Source organism: Mastigoproctus giganteus, chromosome 6, assembly GCF_048544385.1.
Source record: "Mastigoproctus giganteus isolate SK-2022 chromosome 6, ASM4854438v1, whole genome shotgun sequence".
NCBI classification, from domain to species: domain Eukaryota; kingdom Metazoa; phylum Arthropoda; class Arachnida; order Uropygi; family Thelyphonidae; genus Mastigoproctus; species Mastigoproctus giganteus.
In genome coordinates, this window is record NC_143580.1 from 206,356,568 (window position 1) to 206,378,793 (window position 22,226).

At 35.7% G+C, this 22,226-nt stretch overlaps 1 protein-coding gene across 1 annotated transcript in view; it reads left to right on the forward strand.

Moving 5' to 3' along the window:
• LOC150084902 (kinesin light chain-like) overlaps positions 1-21,608 on the forward strand; it is a 172,916-nt gene extending 151,308 nt beyond the window's left edge. The window contains exons 12-13 of the mRNA XM_090376696.1: positions 5,716-5,886; positions 21,466-21,608. Of these exons, the coding sequence (XP_090232822.1) occupies positions 5,716-5,886; positions 21,466-21,495 (201 nt within the window). The 3' untranslated portion in view covers positions 21,496-21,608. The remainder of the gene's footprint in view (positions 1-5,715; positions 5,887-21,465) is intronic.
• Positions 21,609-22,226: the final 618 nt, after the last annotated feature.

A 22,226-nucleotide genomic window follows, 5' to 3' on the forward strand; every position in this document is an offset into this window, starting at 1 on the left:
AAAATTTCTATAACTGTGGCTTAGATAATACCAGTTGGGATTTGGATGATTTTATGATAACAGAAAAGGAAGTAAGAATGAAATTCACAATTAAAAGAGAACTAGTTGCCATGAGCTGATGGAGTGTATCAACTTATATTGAAAGGTGCATCAAAAGAGGTAAACAAGCCTTTAGCTGTCATAAAAGAGCATCCATGGATTTAAGCAAAGTTCCTATAGATTGGAGATACAAAGATTCTTCTATTTACAACAGTTGCTCCAAGGACAATTTTGTAATTTGCCTCAAAGGACAAGTTTGTAATTGCTCAATCATTGGGCAATTAAAAACTTGTTAGTTGAGCAGTTATAGCATAGCCCTCTCTCAGAACTTCCATTTGAAATGATATATACATCTGAAGCAGGTGAAGCATAAAATCAGTTGTGGGCACCTCATGTCTGCTATGGCAGTTGCAGGTCAACATTAGAGTGACAGTGGTAGTTGTATGTGTGTGTGTGGCTTCTGCTGTACCTCAAAGATGGAGAGCCCATCATGACATCTGCATACTTTCTGTGTGGTGGATATACCAAGTTGTAAAAAGTCTGTGGATTGAAAAGCTGTAGTATATCTGAACATACTATCCTCTACTGTTCTGGTGCCACATGAAGATCTGCCAATCCACTGTATAGAAAAGAGTTCAGAATTATCATGTTCACCAGACAGTAGTGAATCTGGTGAACAGGATAATTGGAATTACAACTTAGAAACCTGATCAGATGAAGCACCATATTTCTCTAATCAAGAATTGGATGACTTTTTGAGTGAGATGAGTTGGGTCTAACTAAATCCAGTGCAGTGCTCGTGACATTTAATTTAATAGAGGGGAATCTGCTGGATCATAGCTTCAAAACATCCACATACAGAATGAAAAGACATGTCATTTATACTTTTACACCATTGCAGAATATCTGTGCTACTCTTGATTTGATTGGTCTTTATAAAAAAAAAAAAAAAAAAAAACGGTATTAGTCACAATCCAGAGGAGTGGCATCTTTTCATAGACAGGTCAAGTAAAAATTTGTAGGCTATGTTGATTCACGATGGGAAGATACATCCATCAATTCCTGTGGCACATTCTGTTCATATTAAAGAAGGCTGTAGAATGTGAAGCATATATGTTAGAGGAAGATAAAGTATGACTAGTATAAATGGGAGGAATATGGAGTTTCCTTCTTGGTTTGCAAGTTGGTTTCACTAAATTCCCTTGCTTTTTCTACCACTGTGATAGCAGTGTATAGAAAATCAGCACTACAGAAGGAATAGTCTGCCAGAATTGAGTTGCAGCCTGGCGCACACAATGTTGGAAATTTCCTTAGTTCCAAGAAAGTCTTGTTTCCACCACTACCTACATACATACATATCAAGCTGGGATTAGTCAAACAGTTTATTTAAGCATTTTCTCCTCAAGGTCACACCTTCAAGTATGAGGTGCTACCCAAATGTTCCCGAAATGTGAATGTTGTGTGGGAACTACGTCTAGTATGTACATGTGGCACTGGGTAACACTGCATGCATCCTTTGTGAATCAGTGTGCCACGTGGCATTGGGCTGGATAGAGTCATTGAATACTTAAGCTATATGGTATCCGTGACCCTTTGCTCTCATGGCTACGGAGCTATATTACACATCGTTCCTTGAGTGTTATCATCAATCAAGTGAACTCAGACCATTTTATACCACTAAGTGGAGTACTTCAAGACTTCCCCCCCCCCCAAGGTGGTAGATGACTTTCATCAACCGGTGAAATACCACCACTTTGCTTATTGGAGGCTTGAAGTGGTGAAACCCATGTTTAGTCTCTAGAGCAAAGTTTCCGGCATCCCCCTCCCCCCATACTTCTCTTTCAACCCATGCACGGTACTAAGTACTATAGGTTTTGATACCTTTCGTGTTTGGGGTTTTCATAAAAAAAAAAAAAAAAAAAAACCATTAGGTCCTCTACTTTTCATTGTTTTCATAAATAATCTTCCTTCTTTCATCAGCACTTCCAATGTTCAAGTTGCTCTCTATGCAGATGATCTTAAGATCTACTCAGCAGTGAAGGAGATTACCAATTCCCAACAGCTTCAATGTGCCCTCAATAAATTCTCTCTCTGGCTATCTCTGAATGGCTTGTCTGCTAACCCCTCGAAGTGCAAAGTAACCTCTTTCTCATCCTGCAGATCTCCACAACTAATAAATATGGAATACACCATTAACTCTGTGATCATTGAAAAATGTGACCGAGTTAACGACTTAGGAATTCTCTTCTCAGCAGTGCTAAATTTGATGCCCATGCCCTTAAAATCGCAAGCAAAGCATTCAAAATACTGGGATTTATCAAACGGAACACCTACAAGTTCAAAAACTACAGATTGTTATTCTTTATAAAATTATTGTTCTGCCAATCCTTGAATTCAGCTCACCCATCTGGAATCCTCACACAAAGACTTTAATTAACAAAATTAAAGCAGTCCAAAGAAACTTTGTCCATTACTTTACGTTCCGTAATCCTCTATTTTATCACTCAGTGTATTATGAATCACTGTGTGATTACTTTCATCTGAGGCCTCTGTGCACTAGAAGAGTTATTGCTGACATCATCCTTCTAAGTAATCATCCATCCAAAGTAATCACTGGAACTTATGAAGCATATGATATCTTTAGTAAGATCAACTTCAGTGCTCCTTGTAGACAAGTCAGGAACCTTATGCTGTTTTGCCTTGACCCTGCTACCACTGACTTTAAGAAGTTCGGTCCACTGAACAGAATCAGCAAATGACTCTTTCATTAACTTTTTTGACAACTCCCAATCACTGATGAACTCCATCCACAAGTTTTCTTCTTCTTGAACTGCATAGTGACTAGTTCTCATCTAATTATTGTAGTTTATTATTATTATTATTATTTGTTTTATTATTTTCCTATTATCTGATTAATTTATTTATTATTTGTTTTACCAGTAACTTAACTTAATGATACCTCTTTTATACATATGATTTGAATGTTTGAATCTATATCAATGTTTATCTTATCGTTGGATTCCTTATTATTATTGTCAACTATGTTCATTATTCTGCTCTCAAATACATCATTAATGGTTACCTGTTGTGTATCTTGTTATTAATAAAAATAAAAAAAATAAAATATTTATGCACAGTTTTTTGGCAGTGTGTTTTGCGTAGTTTGTGATTGTTGAGATGGCTTATGTGAGAGAGCAATGTGCTTGCATCAAGGTTTATTTCCTTAACAGTACAGCACCAGAAACCCATAAGAAATTGAAACAAGCTTTTGGTGACATTGCTTTAGGCCAGACGCAGACCTACTATTGGTTCAAACATTTTAAAAACGGTTGAATGTCGGTCAATGATAACAATCGCTTTGGGCGTCCATCATCGAGCACCACCCCGGAAAATGTCACAAAATTTCAAGCGCCGATGCGTGAGGGCCACAGGTGACCCATCCACGACATTTGTGGCATTGTAGGTGTAGGACTATCATACGGCACGTGTCAGCAGACTTTGTCAGATGAGTTGAACATGAAGGATTGCGGCCAAGTTTGTACCATGGTTACTGAGTGAAGACCAAAAGCGGCATCGCATGGAAGTTGGCAGAGATCTTCAAGAGCGGGCCAGGAGTGATCAAAACTTCCTTTCTGCAGTTGTCACTGGTGACGAGAGTTGGGTATATGGGTATGACCAAGAAACCAAGCAACAATCATCCCAGTGGAAGAGCCCATCTTCACCCCCAACCGAAGAAAGCCCGACAGATGAGGAGCAATGCAAAGTCCATGCTGATCAGTTTTTTTGGAAATTGATGGGATTATCTATAAGGAACTCGTCCCTCCTGGCCAGCCTGTCAACACAAAGTTCTACTGCGATTTCCTGATGCAGTTAAGGAAAGCTGACAGGAGGAAACGTCCAGAGAAGTGGCACACAAAGAACTGGGGCCCTTCATCATGACAACGTGCCGGCCTGCACACCTCTTGCTGTGGTGCAGTTTTTGGCATCCAACAACGTGACAATCATCCCCACCCCCCTTACTTGTCAGACTTAGTCCCTTGTGACGTCTTCTCTCTTCCCAAGAATGAAAATCAAGCTGAAGGATTTTGACAGCATAGAGGATATCCAAACCAAATCCCAGCCGGTGCTGAACACTATGGCAAAGAAGGACTTTCGGGGCGCATTCAAATCATGGGATCGGTGTTTAAGCTCTCAAGGAGACTACTTCAAAGGTGGCAAATAAAACCCAGAGTGAGTGTAATGCATTTTATAAATACATTTCAGGAACTTTTGTGTAGCACCTCGTATATACAATATGTTTCCAGAATTGTCCAATGCAAAAGTGAAAAGTGACATTTATTGGTTCACAAGTTAAGCATACATTGGATGCTAAGCAAAATGCTTGGCAATCATTTTGCCTTGTAGTGAATGGCTTTCTTGGTAACATTTAAGAGAAATTACAAGGAACTGGTTGATTTTATTAAAAATTGCTAAAAATTGGGATGCAGAATGTCAGTCCAGTTCTATTACTTCCATTCCCACCAAGATTATTTCAAACCAAATCTGGACAATACTAGCAAAGAGAATAGGGAGAGATTCTGTTTGAAAAGTACCAAAGAAGGTGGGATGAAACTGTGACAGACAACTGTATCAAGGATGTGGGATGATTACAATGACCAATCACAAAAGATATTCAAATGTGTATTTATAAGAGAGTTTTTTTTTTTTTTTTTTTTTATTAACCTCAAATTTTGCTTTCTTAATTTTTCAATTTTTTTTAGCTTGTTAATTGTAATAAAAATTAATATTCTTTTCTGTACGGAAGAAGTTAAACATTGTTAATAATATTATTACATATTTACTTTTCTTTGATTTCCAGGCAAATAACTGGTGGTTTTCAAAAACTTAGGTTATATTCTGAATTGGAATATCCAAATTCATAACAAAACACTAAAGTATGCAGATAAAGAGAATCTTTTTTTTTTTTTGAAAATTTGTTACATAATGTATAAAAAGGATCCTGGAATCACTATACAGTTCTCTGAACAGTGTCAATTTACTCCTTTAACAGCTCATGGGGTTCTGTGTGTAAATTTTGCCTGTAGAGAAAGAGACAATTATTCCATTGTATAAAGCAGTGTTTAGACTGCATCTTAGGTACTGCATACAGGCTTGGAAACCCTATTTTAGGAAATATGTGATCATTCTTGGAGAGGATTAGAAAAGTGACTTTATTCATTAATGCCATAAAGGGGTATTTATCATACATACTAACTTACAGACTGTATGATAAATGTCATAAAAGGTATTTATCATACATTCTGTAAGTTAGTGTTTGGAAACCAGGCATTTGTGGGGAGTGGCATAATTGAGGTGTTTGCCTTAAAAAAAAAAAAATGTGTAGAGTAAGGGCTTATTTATACTTAGTCACATGACATACAAAGAGCATAAATTTAAATTGAGAAGATATAATTGTACAGTAATGTCCAAAATTTTCCTTTAGCCAAGTCATTGCACAGAAGTATATCAAATTTTAAAGAGTTTGGATAAATATTTGTAAGTTAAATTAAAACAGTCCTTGCCATGATATTCTGAATTTTGGTGGCATTTTGCAAGTGAAAATTAAATTCAGTGGACATTTAGTTGAATTAAATGTAAAATTTAATTTTGTATTTTTTTCTTTTATCACAAATATAGGTCTTGGAAGGGGTGAGACAGGGAAAATCAGCAACACAGTACTTAGGTACAGAACTGACAGCTATATCGAAAGAGAAAAGGCGTGGGTGTTCCTCTAAAGATAGTAGCCGACGTGGTTCTCGTGAGTCCCTTGATAGTATGACATATGAAAGAAGCAGTGATATTGATAATGTAAGTGGTTAATTCCAGGGATCAATATTTGGATTTTACAAGTTTAATACTTTATCTTGTACATACAGTCTGAGTTTGTTCTTTTCACTACATATATTCTGAAACTGTTTGTGAAGCTTTTTATTGACACTTTCACTAACAGCTACAGAACATCATGATATATGATGTGGTTTCTGTTGTTTGTACCTTAAAATGCAGGAACTTTCCAAACAACTATGACATTGACAACTACTCAGTACAAAGCATTGTCTGGCCCTGGGTGCCAAACAACTTTTTGTGTGATTTAGAGAGTGACTTTTTTTTCTTTTTTTTTTTTTTTATTATTGTTTCATTTTAAAAGTTTTTATTTTCACTCAAAAATAGATTTGACTTATCTCTGAGTTCCTGAAAGGAAAGCCTACTTTGTTCCTCCCCTCCCCAACAAACTTGTACTTCCTGATCACTCAGGACAAAATGAGTAAACATGTGCTTTGAAATTTCCTCCTTTAGAGCCCTCAAGCTTGTCTCACTTGGAGGAACATTAACCTGATGATGACACTACTACTCTAACTAAGAGAATGAGAAAGGATATTAAACAACAAAACTTTCTATCCTGTCTTATAATACATTCTCTGATGAATTAGCCTGTAAGCAAAATGCTGCTTAATCTCCTAAAATGGTAAAGAGATTACTCTTGGAAACCATGCAATCAAGCCATTCAAATTATTTGTCAAAGCTAACCTCCTCACAGATGAAGTTTGTAAAAGTCACTCCACACCTTTATATTAAGCACTTCTCAAAATTGCTTAGCAGAATGGATGTAACTGTTCATAATATAAAAACTCAAAGATCAGAAAGTCACATGTGCAAAAGAATACAGTAAAGACCCCCCCCCCCCCATATCCGTGGGAGATGATTCCAAGACCTACTGTGGATGGCTGAAACCGCGGATATATAAGCGAACACTTGCTGACCCCCATATATAAAACGTGATTTTCTTGTACATACATACGTATAATAAAATTTAATTATACACTCGATTTACTGGAATTGGATTAACCGGGACACTTCAAGACTCGAAATTTAAAAAAAAAAAAAAAAAAAACACCAGAAATCATAAAATTCAAGTAATAACTAGAATAGGTATAAACAGATATTTTGCAAGTCGTAAATAAGCGACAAGAACTGGCTTATAATTCGCCATTGGGAGATTAGTGTACCTATTATTTCGATTTTTTTTTTTCTTTTTTTAGAAATCATGAAAATGATGGGCAAATGCAAGAGTTGTGCTTTCAAATTAAACAAAAACTTGAAATTATTCAAAAGTTTGAAAATGGTGCATCCATTAAAAATCTAAATAAACATTATAATGTTGGTGACCAAATCATACACAACATTGTGAAAAATAAAGGGAAGCTATTCAATTTAAAACTGGCATTGTAAAAAATAAAGGGAAGCATCATATCATATTGGACACACAAGTAGTACATGTTAAGTTTTTGCTTTTTTTTTTTTTCCGTGGTTAACTGCAGATACCGAATCAGCGGATATGGGGGCACAACTGTACTGATCTGAAAGGATGGAAACCTTATCCCAACTCAGAATGTCGTACTTACCTTCAACACCCTAAATTTGCTAGTACTGTGAAAACTGATTATTTGAACTGTCATCATCAGCCATTTTCAATCCACTGCAGGATGAAGGCCTCTCCAGCAACTTTCCAGTTCCTTCTGTTTTGAGCACTGGCCATCCATTTACTACTAAAAAACTCATGAATTTCATCTATCCATCTCCGCCTTTGTCTTCCAGGTTTTCTTCTAGCTCCTCTTGGGTACCATTCTGTTATTTTCTTAGTCCATCTGTCATCATGTCTTCGAGCTATGTGTCCTGCCCAAGACCATTTTAGTTCTTTAGTTTTGATAAGAATGTCCTTTACTTGAGTTTGCTGCCTAATCCATGTGTTTCTCTTCTTATCTAACAGTCTGATTCCCAATATAATTCGTTCCATTCTTCGCTGTGTAGTTCTCAGCTTCTCTTTGATTCTTTTGGTGAGTGCCCAAGTTTCACTTCCATAAGTCATGGTGGGGAGTATACATTGATTCATTATTTTACGTTTCAGACAAACTGGGATATTGCTCTTCAGTATGTGACTATATTTCCTGAATGCTATCCATCCAAAATTTATTCTTCTCTTGACTTCCAGCCATTTATCATTATTACAGCTAATAACTTGTCCCAGATAAGTATATGACTCCACCTTTTCAATTACTGCTCCTTCAATCATTATTTCCCTTTCCATGGCATACTTGTTCATCATTACTTTTGTTTTAGCCATATTCATCTTTAGTCCAAAATCCTTACTAACTGTGCATAACTGATTAAGATTTTCCTCTAATTCTTTGGGATCGTGGCTTATGACCACAATGTCATCTGCAAATCGTAAATGGTTTAGGTACTCTCCGTTCACATTGACTCCTTTCTGCGACCAGTCTAATCTTCTGAAAGCTTCCTCAAGGGCAGCAGTAAACAACTTCGGAGATATTGTGTCTCCTTGTCGAACTCCTTTCTCAATTTTAAATTTGCTACTGTCTTTGTCTAGTCTAATAAAGGATGTAGCACTCTCATATATTTTCTTCAAAATCATAATATATGGAGTATCTATGCCTTGTCTTTCCAGTGTCCGAAACATTGCCTTATGTTGTATGGAGTCAAATGCCTTTTCATAATCCACAAATGCCAGGCATAATGGTGTTTTATATTCATTTGCTTTCTCCATTAGCTGTGATATTACGTGAAGGTGATCCATAGTTGAGAATCCTGTCCTAAAGCCAGCTTGCTCTTTCGGTTGATTCTCATCAAGTATTCTTTCTAATCTGTTAGTAATGACCCTTGTGAACAACTTGTAGATATGGGATAACAAGCTAATTGGTCTATAATTTCCAATTTCTGATTTATCTCCTTTCTTATGCAGCAAAACTATGATTGCATTATTCCACTGCATAGGCATCACACCTTTTCTAATGCACTTTGTGAAGAGCCTTGCCAGTTTTTGTGTTATGTCTCTTCCTCCCAATTTTAACAACTCTACAGTAACTTCATCTTCCCTCGGGGCTTTCCGATTCTTTATTTTCTTCAATGCATGTTCTACCTCATCAGGAAGAATATCGGGTATGTCGTATGTGTTGCTACTTTGCAATCCATCTTCCCCACTGCTGGTATCATTCCCTCGCTCCTTGTATAATTCTCTATAGTAGTCTTCTGCTATTTGAATTATGCCTTCTCTGCTGTTTATAAGTACACCATCGCTATTCTTCAGTTTCAGTATCATTTGTCTTTCTGTATTACTGCTCATGGCTGCTGATTTAAATCCTTTGTTTTCCCTTAATGCTTGTTCTACTTTTCTTGTGTTAAATCTTCTTATGTCCTCTCTGAGTCTCTTTCTAATGGCTTTGCATAACTCAGTATACTCAATTTTCTCCCTGGCAGTGTTTTTCTTGCTCTTCATTTGTCGTCTTTGGTTCATCATGACAAGTGTTTCTTGACTAATTTTTTCTTCTTTGGATTTCTGTTTCCCTATAGGTTTCTTGGGCTTTATCACTTTCAGAAAGTTGTAATATTCCTCGTCGATATCTTGGTCCTGAGCAGTCTGCAGAAGCTCAAACTTGTTCTTAATTTCCAGTACATACTGCTTTTTCTCCTCCTCTGTTATTTCAAAGACCTTTGTATTATTTACTCGAGTCAGTTTTTTCCTTTCCTTTCCTACATCTATATCAAGTGTACATCTTGCCATTCTGTGATCACTTCCAACATTTACCTTATTCAGGACGGTAACATCATTCACAATATATCTTCTGTTAGTGAGGATGAAGTCAATTTCATTAGTTGTTAATCCATTTGGACTCTTCCATGTCCACTTTCTGTTCACCCTTTTCTTGAAAAAAGTGTTCATTACTGACATTCCTTGAGATTCTGCAAATTCCACAAGTCTTTCACCTCTTTTATTTCTTTCACCAATTCCAAAATTTCCTATAGTTCCTCTTTCTGCACTGTTTTGCCTTTTTCCAACCTTAGCATTGAAGTCCCCCATAATAATAGTGTAGTGGGTTTTCTGCTCATCTAGAAGACTCTCAATTTCAGTGTACATTTCTTCAACCTCTTCATCATCATGGCTCGATGTTGGTGCATAAATCATTATAATCTTTAGCTTGTACCTCTTAGAAATCTTGAGTATTAGTCTTGACACCCTTGGTGATGTACATTTTGAATTCCAAAATGTTATTTTTAAAATCTTTATGGACCAGAAACCCAACTCCACCTTCACTCCTTTCACTGTTTCCATTGGTGTACAGCAGATTTCCACTTGATAAACGTATAAGTGATTCATTTCTTCTTCTTGTTTCAGCCAAACCGATGATATTCCAATTCACATTTTCTAATTCCTTTTCCAGCTCTAATATCCTGTCTTCACCGATGAGTGATCGTACGTTATAACAGGCCAAGTCCAAGTTCATACGTTATAACAGGCCAAGAACTGTCATATTTATCCATTTATTCTTAATCCTATGCGGTGCCAAAAGTTTGGTCATTCACCGATATGAAACTAAGTCAAAGGGACTAATTTTCCTGAATGCGAGTCAAAAGGTCACATACAAACAGTCTGTACAGTAATCTCCCAAATGGTAAAGGTGATCATCCAGCCTACTCTAAAACTTATGAGTACTGGAAACTTAGAAGATACAAAAATATAAATTTGAATATGAAGTTACTTATGAAGAAGCTAGAAAACAAATAATACCAGTAAAACCAAAGAACATATATGTCATTACTATTCAAAAACATCACTGAATAGCAACCCAAACAGGTGATTCAATCCTACTAAATCCAGCTGAATGGATCTGATCTTTCTCTTCTTTCATGTGTGACACAATAAAAATTGCTGATGAAACTAATAATACCCCGTGTTTCCACTCCTCCTAGTACATCTTTTGCTACTCAAATCATGACTAACCGGAAAGGTTTGAAACCTATTGGGAAACCACAACCATTGTATATGGATACAGATGACACAAATAACCAGGAAGAACCACTTCTAAAGATCCGTGTAGAAGAAGACTTAGATACTGGGCATTCCCTTTTCTGGAAAACTAAAAACAAAACAGATTGTCTTAAGCAAACTTCATTTAAAAAATTTATCAAAGATGAATTATATGACTTAATTACTTGTTTTGAACCTGCAGCGTTTGTTTACGAGAAACAAACATGAGACAGAAACACTACATCCTCTGCTCATGGAGGTACAGCCATTCTGGAAGATAACAAAGTTCCCTCTAGACATATCCCCCTTGCAGACCTCCCTGGACGCTGTAGCTGTTAGAATTGCACTAGGAATTTCAATAACCCTTGTCTCAATATATATATCTTTCTCTAAATTTGATACATATTCTAAAGATCTTGATGTTCTCTTTACAGTTGCTGACTCCTTTCTGCTTATTAGATTTTAATAGCAGTCATCCACTATGGGGATCTTCTCATGTGGATAACAGAGAGCAAACAATTGAATTTTCATTAGATAAGCACAACCTTACCTTTTTAAATACCAGTTCCTACACCTATATGCATTTTACCATGGGAACCACTTCAACCATAGATCTTTCCATCTGTTCCTTCACTCTATATCCATGCATAGAAAGTTCGGTAATTAGTGATCCACATAACAGTAATCATCTTCCAGTTGTGTGTAAACCCCAAATGATTATTTCATCTCAATCAGGGCATCAAGCAATATGGAAATTTTCAGTGTGACTTCTCTGATTTTTATTAAATTGTATCGAAAATTATCTTGAAAAGCAGTGAGTCACTCCACAGTGAATAGAATTGTTTTTGAGTCCAAGTTAGAGCAAAAAAAGGGGGGAGGGAATTCAAAATTAGTCATATGACCAACAGCCCATTAATTGAGTTTGATATAATGGCCTTCTAAACTGTCTCCTGTGCTATTAGTGTCTCCTACCTTATAACGACTAGTGGCCAATTCATCCCACCCTTTGGCATATGGGTGTATTATTTCAAACCTCAAATGTTGGAGCGCTAAATACTCTCACTTCCTTTTTTCTTTTATATATTATTGACCATTCATTCTGCTGTTGATAGTAATACTATACTGCACCTTCCTGTTTGATAAACCTTGTAACTACAAAATTACTCAATACCATCAGCTCCCTAACTGCCGATCTCCAAATCATTCTTCATTGGGGACATATAAATGCAAGCTAACTTGATAAACTTCAGTAATACTTGAGTTTCTCTACTTGTATAGAATTTTTTTCCCTGCTAACCATGTTGCTTTCTTTTTTTATCTTAAAATAGTTTAACAATTCTATGTACAATTATAAAAATATAACATTACTGCAGAATACTGTTATTATATCTGCTTTAGTATTTCCAAAAGTGCATCCTTGCAGCTCTGAAGATTAAAGTCCCTTTTAGATAGAAGCAATTTTTATAGTATCTGGCAATTTAGTTAGTATCTGGTGAAAGATTTATGGGTTTTTTTTTTTCACTTTTGGAAACTTGAGTTTATCATTTAGCAAAGTTACTACAGAATACTTATAATTTACAGACAATACAGCAGTAGCTCATTTTCTTAGTTGCCTTAGTGCAAAAGTCATAACTTCAAAAATTTGGTTGCTACTCTGTTAAGAAAAAAAAAAAAAAAAAAAGATAAATCACCTGGATAAATCACATCTATACAAGTTTCTTCTGTATACATTTTCTACAGATATTTCTGTGGACATTATATTTCCGAACTAACATGTTTAATTCCTTCACTTTCCCTATTTTTTTTCTTTGGTTTGGTAACCCTGTATTGTTAAAGCACTAAAACATTACATTGTAGTGTTATCTGAAATCATAATTAATTGAATATTTCTTTGCTTTAATTTTTTCCCCTAATTTCGCTCAAAGAAATTGATACATTTAATATTTAACTGTAAGAAACAAAATTCATATTAATTTGAAAAAAACTATGATTACACTCATAAGGCATTATGAAAGAAGCAAAGAAGAGTAAATTTCATCCACAGCATTTCTTATTTAATATCAACAGTGCTGTGATACGTATAAAAAGTTTTCTCAAAAACAAAAAAAAAAAAAACCCTACAAAATCAACATTACATAAATTACTGCAAATAAAAAAAAAAAAATTATTTAATAGTCAGCTTGTATGACTAAACAAATTCGAGACAATTCGAGTTATCACATTTTGGCAGATGACTAAATAGTTTCATCATTAAACACAAAATTGAAAATGAAGGAAGCTATTCTGAATATCATCATAATCTATTTTCAGTCTACTGCAGGATGAAGGCCTCTCCAGCGACTTTTCAGTTCCTTCTGTTTTGTGTAATGGCCATACATTTACTGCTCACGAACTCTTGAATTTCATATGTCCATCTCTGTTGTCTTCCAGGTTTTATTTTAGCTCCTGGGCACCATTCTGTTTATTTACTTAGTCCATCTTTCATCATTTTGTTGAGATATGTGTCCTGCCCGGGTCCATTTTAGTTTTTTGATAACTTGAGTTTGCTGCCTAATCCATGTGTTTCTCTTCTTATCCAACAGTCTGATTCTTAATATAATTTGTTCCATTCTTCACTGTGTAGTTTTCAACTTCTCTTCCATTCTTTTTGTGAGTGCCCAAGCTTCACTTCCGTAATTCATGGTGGGGAGTATGCAGTGGTTCATTATTTTGTTTCAGACAAATTGGGATATTGCTCCTCAGTATGTGGCTATATTTCCTGAATACTATCCATCCAAAATTTATTCTTCTCTTGACTTCCAGCCATTTATCATTATTACAACTAATGACTTGGCCAAGATAAGTATATGAATCCACCATTTCAATTACTGCTTCTTCAATGATTATATCCCTTCCCATGGCATACTTGTTCATCGTTACTTTTGTTTTTACCATATTTATCTTTAGTCCGAAATCCTTAATGGTCTTCAGATTGCTACTAGATGGGTGGAATCATAAAAAGAAAAATGTGAATCAATGTTTTTGAAATAACTATAGCATTTTCAGTTGAAAAAGACTAAAATCTTTCAAACACAAAACTTGGTGTTGTTTTAAATCTCTATAAGCATGTAAATTACAAAATGTGTTGTAAATAATAAATGCAAATTACTGTAACTTTTTTTTTTTACCCTTGCTTACCTTTTGTACCAGAAATTACATTTAAAATCTATTATTCGAAATATTCACAGTCCCAGTTGTTTTTTGGATAACCTGGCTTTTCTAATCAAAAAAGACTGCATCAACTACAGGTGAATGTCTTAACAAAATTGAAAGGAGCTATAATGAAAATTTCCTACTTTGCTACATATACACTGTCCAATCAAAAGATTATGACCATCCCTGTGTTTAAATAATCAGCTGTTCCTTCCTGCCTGGTAGCACGTGTCACAGTGACAACTGGTAAATATGATGCTGCAGGTTCATGGCACGTGGCCCATATGAAGTACTTAATGGACATAGGTGAGGGATGTGATCTGATGGACTTAGAAAGGAGATGATTGTCAGGTGCCTTTTACCAGTTTAAAAGGTGACAGTGTTATGGAAACTGAATCTTGTGGGCTGCTAACGAGGTACTGGTTGAAAGTGTTTCAAGGTGGATGGATGATGGACAAAGCTGTAGTTGCCAGACCAGTGGCAGACACCTGGGGTGATGGCTGGAGTGAATGTAGGCTGGTCCCGGCTTGTGCAAGCCAATGGATTTTAACCAGAAAGCACCAACCAGGGTGTTTCCAAAACCATGATCCAACCAACCCTCCTCCATATGGATCTGGAGATAGGCACCCAGTCGAGGTACCCATGCTTACAACCACCCACCACCAACAATGCCTAAAGTTTACATCAGAACAGCATCATTAGATTATTGATGACTGGAAAAAAGCTGCCTTTTTTCACATTCACAATGATTCACATTTCCTGCTGAGCCATGTGGATCGTAGATGTAAGGTATGATGGCAAACTGTAGAGAGGAACCACTCCGATGTCCTGGTACAGCAGAAACAGGCAGAGTTTTGGTATGGGGGATGTTTTCCTGGGAATCTTTCAGAGCCCTCATACCCCTAGACCACATTCTGAGTGCTAAAAACTGTCCATCCATTGTGGCTGATTAAGTACACCCTTTGTGGTGAGGAATCTCCCTGGATGGCACAGGTGTGTTCCAGCAGGATAATGCACCCTGCCAGTATTGTTCAAGAGTGGTTCCCCAGACATGAAAGTGATGTCCAGGTGCTACCTTGTCTGTCAAATTCATCAGATATGAATCGACACATGATCATGAATTTACAGATCTGGCATTTGGATCCTCCACCATGGACTGTTGCAGATCTGTGAGATACAAATCTGGTGACATGATATAACATAACTTCTGCAATGTTCAAAGGCCTTATAGAGTCTATTCCTTGCTGTGCAATGGTGGTACTGGCAGCAAGAAGAAGACATAACCACTATTAGGTATGTGGTCATAATATTTAGACTGGACAGTGTAATATTATTATAATATACATCACCTTTTAAATTTTATATTTCTATTAATTTCCCTAAGAACTGAATATGGAATCAGAGAGAATTCATGTAGCTGTAACACATCATGGAGAATTCATGTAACTGTAAGACATTGTTTCAGGTGTACATGTAATCCATTTTGTTTACGCTGCTGAAAAAAATATGTTAGTTGCTAACAGTACTAAATGTGTGGTTTCCCAGTGCAAGTGCTGCACATCTCAAGTCACCACAAGAATGTGCTTCAGAGAAAAGAGCAAAAGTTACTTTTGTATCAGATTTTAAAAAATTTATTCTTAAAGAATTCACAATGAGGTACATGAATTGTTTCAATTTCATGTAACACAATAATAAAGATCACAGGGTTTCATTTTTGCTTCCCCAGTATTTATTCAACTCAGTGTGTATGAGCTGTACATTAAAATAAGTGATGTGTTGTTTATTATGTATAATTATACATGAGAGAGAGAATATTTTGGGATATCATTTGCTGTTTAATGCTTGTAGTCTATTAAAAAAAAAAAAAAAAATGACATTTCTGTCTAGCACTACCACTCATTCATTAAACTTTATAATGTAGCACTAACTGCTCTTAATGATTACAGCTTTATATAAGCTAGTCATATAGTGCTTTTATGAACCAGTGACCACACTGCTTTAAAGCACCTGAGAGATTAGTAGATTAGTGTGTGAGTACAGCTGGGAAAAAAAATGTACATTTGATTACAATTGTGAAATTTTACCTTGTCTATTTTTGTAAATTAAACTACTGTTTACAGAAGTGACTAACCATGGAAGCTGCTTCGGGAGTTTTTCTCTTATTTTCAGTACTTGCTGAGCGAAGCCAAAAAATCTAAAAATTTTACCTCCATGTTCATACTGAACAGTTTTAATGTCTTGAAAATTATTATTTTATTATACTTTATTTATTTTAGTATATAGTTGCACATGATATTTTCCTTTCATGTTGCTTCCATAGTTAATCTTTTCTTCCTTATTTATGCATGCACATAAAAGAAATGAAAAAAAAATTTAATCAAATATAAGCAAGATGAAATTCACAATGCTGTAATCAAACATGCAGGACTTTATAGCACCCTCTGGGATTGAGAGATTCTAAATTTTAAAATTTTACAGATTTTAAAAGAGGTGTACCTAGTGGTTGAGCAGTTTTGGAAAAGCACTTTCAGTCAATATTAAGCACTAACAATTGAACTTATTCACATCATTAGACATTTTTAATGATAATGATAGTACTAGCGGTTAAATTATAAATATCGGTTCAATTTGTTAAGTCCAGACAAGTGACAAATGTTGTCATGTACTGTAATGTCAGTTTTAAGTGCATGCCTAATACATTAGCAGAGAGAGAGAGAGAGAGAGAGAGAATGTCAGTTCTTCTGGAGAAATTACATAATGAGGTATGTGCAATCTGTGTGAATTTACATAACATTTTCATTTTATTATGTACTGTGGAGTAGTTCAATCAGTTTCCTATACCTAATAAAAAAGATTGCCAGGTTTTATCTTTGTGCCATTATAACTAGGCCTTTTCTTTCATAGCTTTACTACAGAATAGGAGCTAAGTGACCTTAAGCCGACTGTTATTTTTATCCTGCTTTAGGGATGCAGCCGATGAGCTGTAAGGATGTAACTATTTATAATGGCAGAAAAATCCTTGGTTGTGTGGAATTACATCTGTGCATTTGTTTCTCTCTCTTCTCCTCCTCCTCCCCTCACACACACACATTGGTCACCAGATCATACATACAAGCTGATCATATAAGCACTGCATGACCAGCCACATAATTATAATTTACAAGAGTAATTTGTGCTAAGTAAAGGAATATACTGAATAAAAGATGGTGCTAAAGAGAGAAATTGAATGGTGTAACTAAAGCTATAACTTTGGCATCAGAGAAATTAAGATGTTTGCTGGACTATATTATCCTTTCATCTGCTTTCACAGCAAACAGGATTTAACCTGCATCATCATCATCAGCCATTTTCAATCCACTGCAGGATGAAGGCCTCTCCAGCAACTTTCCAGTTCCTTCTGTTTTGAGCACTGGCCATCCATTTACTACTCAAAAACTCATGAATTTCATCTATCCACCTCCGCCTTTGTCTTCCAGGTTTTCTTCTAGCTCCTCTTGGTACCATTCTGTTATTTTCTTAGTCCATCTGTCATCATGTCTTCGAGCTATGTGTCCTGCCCAAGACCATTTTAGTTCTTTAGTTTTGATAAGAATGTCCTTTACTTGAGTTTGCTGCCTAATCCATGTGTTTCTCTTCTTATCTAACAGTCTGATTCCCAATATAATTCGTTCCATTCTTCGCTGTGTAGTTCTTAGCTTCTCTTCCATTCTTTTGGTGAGTGCCAAAGGATGTAGCACTCTCATATATTTTCTTCAAAATCATAATATATGGAGTATCTATGCCTTGTCTTTCCAGTGCCCGAAACATTGCCTTATGCTGTATGGAGTCAAATGCCTTTTCATAATCCACAAATGCTAGGCATAATGGTGTTTTATATTCATTTGCTTTCTCCATTAGCTGTGATATTACGTGAAGGTGATCCATAGTTGAGAATCCTGTCCTAAAGCCAGCTTGCTCTTTCGGTTGATTCTCATCAAGTATTCTTTCTAATCTGCTAGTAATGACCCTTGTGAACAACTTGTAGATATGGGATAACAAGCTAATTGGTCTATAATTTCCAATTTCTGATTTATCCCCTTTCTTATGCAGCAGAACTATGATTGCATTATTCCACTGCTTAGGCATCACACCTTTTCTAATGCACTTTGTGAAGAGCCTTGCCAGTTTTTGTGTTATGTCTCTTCCTCCCAATTTTAACAACTCTACAGTAACTTCATCTTCCCCCGGGGCTTTCCGATTCTTCATTTTCTTCAATGCATGTTCTACCTCATCAGGAAGAATATCGGGTATGTCGTGTGTGTTGCTACTTTGCAATCCATCTTCCTCACTGCTGGTATCATTCCCTCGCTCCTTGTATAATTCTCTATAGTAGTCTTCTGCTATTTGAATTATGCCTTCTCTGCTGTTTATAAGTACACCATCGCTATTCTTCAGTTTCAGTATCATTTGTCTTTCTGTATTACTGCTCATGGCTGCTGATTTAAATCCTTTGTTTTCCCTTAATGCTTGTTCTACTTTTCTTGTGTTAAATCTTCTTATGTCCTCTCTGAGTCTCTTTCTAATGGCTTTGCATAACTCAGTATACTCAATTTTCTCCCTGGCAGTGTTTTTCTTGCTCTTCATTTGTCGTCTTTGGTTCATCATGATAAGTGTTTCTTGACTAATTTTTTCTTCTTTGGATTTCTGTTTCCCTATAGGTTTCTTGGGCTTTATCACTTCCAGAAAGTTGTAATATTCCTCGTCGATATCTTGGTCCTGAGCAGTCTGCAGAAGCTCAAACTTGTTCTTAAGTTCCAGTACATACTGCTTTTTCTCCTCCTCTGTTATTTCAAAGACCTTTGTATTATTTACTCGAGTCAGTTTTTTCCTTTCCTTTCCTACATCTATATCAAGTGTACATCTTACCATTCTGTGATCACTTCCAACATTTACCTTATTCAGGACGGTAACATCATTCACAATATATCTTCTGTTAGTGAGGATGAAGTCGATTTCATTAGTTGTTAATCCATTTGGACTCTTCCATGTCCACTTTCTGTTCACCCTTTTCTTGAAAAAAGTGTTCATTACTGACATTCCTTGAGATTCTGCAAATTCCACAAGTCTTTCACCTCTTTTATTTCTTTCACCAATTCCAAAATTTCCTATAGTTCCTCTTTCTGCACTGTTTTGCCTTTTTCCAACCTTAGCATTGAAGTCGCCCATAATAATAGTGTAGTGGGTTTTCTGCTCATCTAGAAGGCTCTCAATTTCAGTGTACATTTCTTCAACCTCTTCATCATCATGGCTCGATGTTGGTGCATAAATCATTATAATCTTTAGCTTGTGCCTCTTAGAAATCTTGAGTATTAGTCTTGACACCCTTGGTGATGTACTTTTGAATTCCAAAATGTTGTTTTTAAAATCTTTATGGACCAGAAACCCAACTCCACCTTCACTCCTTTCACTGTTTCCATTGGTGTACAGCAGATTTCCACTTGATAAACTTATAAGTGATTCATTTCTTCTTCTTGTTTCAGCCAAACCGATGATATTCCAATTCACATTTTCTAATTCCTTTTCCAGCTCTAATATCCTGTCTTCACCGATGAGTGATCGTACGTTATAACAGGCCAAGTTCAATTTCCGTGCATGGCAGCCTGGTCGTACCCAGAGATTCTTAGCACCCTCTGCTTCCACTCTGATCCTCTCGCTGCCGTAAGAGGGAGAGTGAAAGCTGCTGGGGACTGAGGGCCATTTGTATTGTTGTGCTCTCATTGCTGGAGGGTTTGGTCTTTTCCTCTTCACGCTGACCAGGCGTCTTGAAGAGAACCACTCTACACGTTCGTTGCCACCTAAGTGACGTAACAGGGCTTACCATCGAGAAGGTGTGCATGAGTGGATTTTAGGGAGGCAGGCCAACCGGACTTCTCCTAAATCTTCTGTAATAGAGAGATATTGGATCCATCAGTGTTTTAGGCTGAGTGTCTGATAACACACAGGATACCTGTTCCCCTCTAAGCCCCTTAGAACAGGATACCTGTTCCCCTCTAAGCCCCTAAACTTTAACCTGCATAGATAACGCAATTGTCTTAATTCTCACAACAGTATTAACTTGCCTTTGCACAAGTTGCCCTAGTATTGCATTACCTTCAAATAGATGGCCTTTCCAAGAGATTAATTGTTATTTGTTTAAAAGATGAGATGCTGCTATGGCCTCTCATTAGAAAGCTGATGACTACACTCAGATAAAACAGGTAGCTTTAGCTATATTACAACTATGAAGCTCTGCTTTCGTATACTATATAGTGGTTCACATCAGACAATCAGATAGTCTTTGCAGCTGCTTTTCCAGATGTTTGCAGAACAAAATAGTACTGCAGACATCTTATAAAAAGATAAATATCACCCTTATGCCATATTTTACAGAGCTTACTGTATTTTCAGCTATATTCAGATACTGGGCATTTTCTGTCTGCTACACTCAGTTGGTCTAAAGTGATATCAAGCTGGTTGCACTTAGTATGGAGTTTCTGAGTGATAATACAAACAAAAAAAATGTCAATCTTTTATAGATAGATTACAAGTATTAAACAGCAGATAATATCCTAAGACATAAATACTCTCTCTCTCATGTACAGTTATACGTAATAAACAACATAACACTTATTTTAAAGTATTAACATAAAGGTGTATATATGAAATTGTCAGATTAGTAATGACAGCAAAAATGAAACTGCAATCTTATGATATGTGCAAGGAAGTGAATTTCTCCACAGCACAATTGTTAGTTATCGTTTTCATAATGTATAAAATAACACATTACTACCTATTCACTAATGAATACCACAACAAAACTAAAAGGTTATTAATTTAAATGAAATTTTAAAAAATTCCGCACAATGTTAGAGTAGCTGGCTAAAAATTTATCTTTATTAATTAATACTGACGTGTTCTGTACTGAACTTTTACTGATACTTCAAGCCTTGTATGATCTGCCACAAGGGACCAAAATACATTTATTTAAATGAAAACAGATCTACTTTGGTCACTAAACTTCAAATTAACCGTTTTATTGTATTTCTAAGTATTTTGAATTATTAATAGTTTTATTAAAATTATTTTGTGAAATTTCATTTAATTCTGTACTGCTTTCTTTAAAGAAATTTTTTATATATTCTTGGTGTGTGTGTGTGTGTGTGTGTGTGTGTGTGTGTGTGTGTGTGTGTGTGTGTGTGTGTGTGTGTGTGTGTGTGTGTGTTCTCCAGCACATTAATAGAAATTAAAATATCATAGCACTGGGAAAACGATTTCAGCAAGCACACTCTTTATAAATAATAATATTTTAGCACTGTTTTTGATTTTTTTTCTCTTTTTTTTTTTTCTCTTTGCAGAGACTCTCTAAACAAAGCTTCAAAAATTGAAGAAACACCAAAACAAATGATTGAAACTAATATTATTCAGTTGTCTTCATTATAATGAGTAACATAGAAAAATTCTGGCAGACTTTAATGGGGTTTAAAAAATATGAGTTATGTATTGCCAGAAATAACATTCTCATTCTTTATTGAGTGCATCTCATCTCGAGCAGTGGATGGTATAAAGTGGTAAAATTATTAGTTTCAAAGATTTATGGTTTTCTAGTTATGAAAACTATTTATCAGGCTAGAAAACAATTAGTTACACTCTAATAAAAACTGTTTCAATATAGTAGCTTTATTAGCTTTGTTGTGGGAGATAAACTAGCTTTATTGCTTTGGGAAATGATAGCTAACTGCAGTGAAGATTTGAGCAATCTAATTCTGCTTCTAGTCAACTTCTTGTCTTATTTGTAATAGTTTTTGGAGGAGAGATCTGATAAATTTGAACCAATTATTCTTTAGAGGCTATTACAAATAGCAAGTTTATCATTTTGTAAAAGTAAGACTTATTTATGTTTTCAGTGTTGTGTATTACCAAGTGGCAAATAAAGGCTGTTGTTTTGATTGCTTGGTGAATTTAAAAACTGTCACAAACAATAATTTTAACTATAAAAACAATACTGGAATAATGGATATTCTAATAGCTCTCATTTTTTTTTTTACCTCTAATATACTTATAATCAGGTTTATTTGATTTGCATAATTCATTTTATTTTAGTCTCTGACACAGTAAT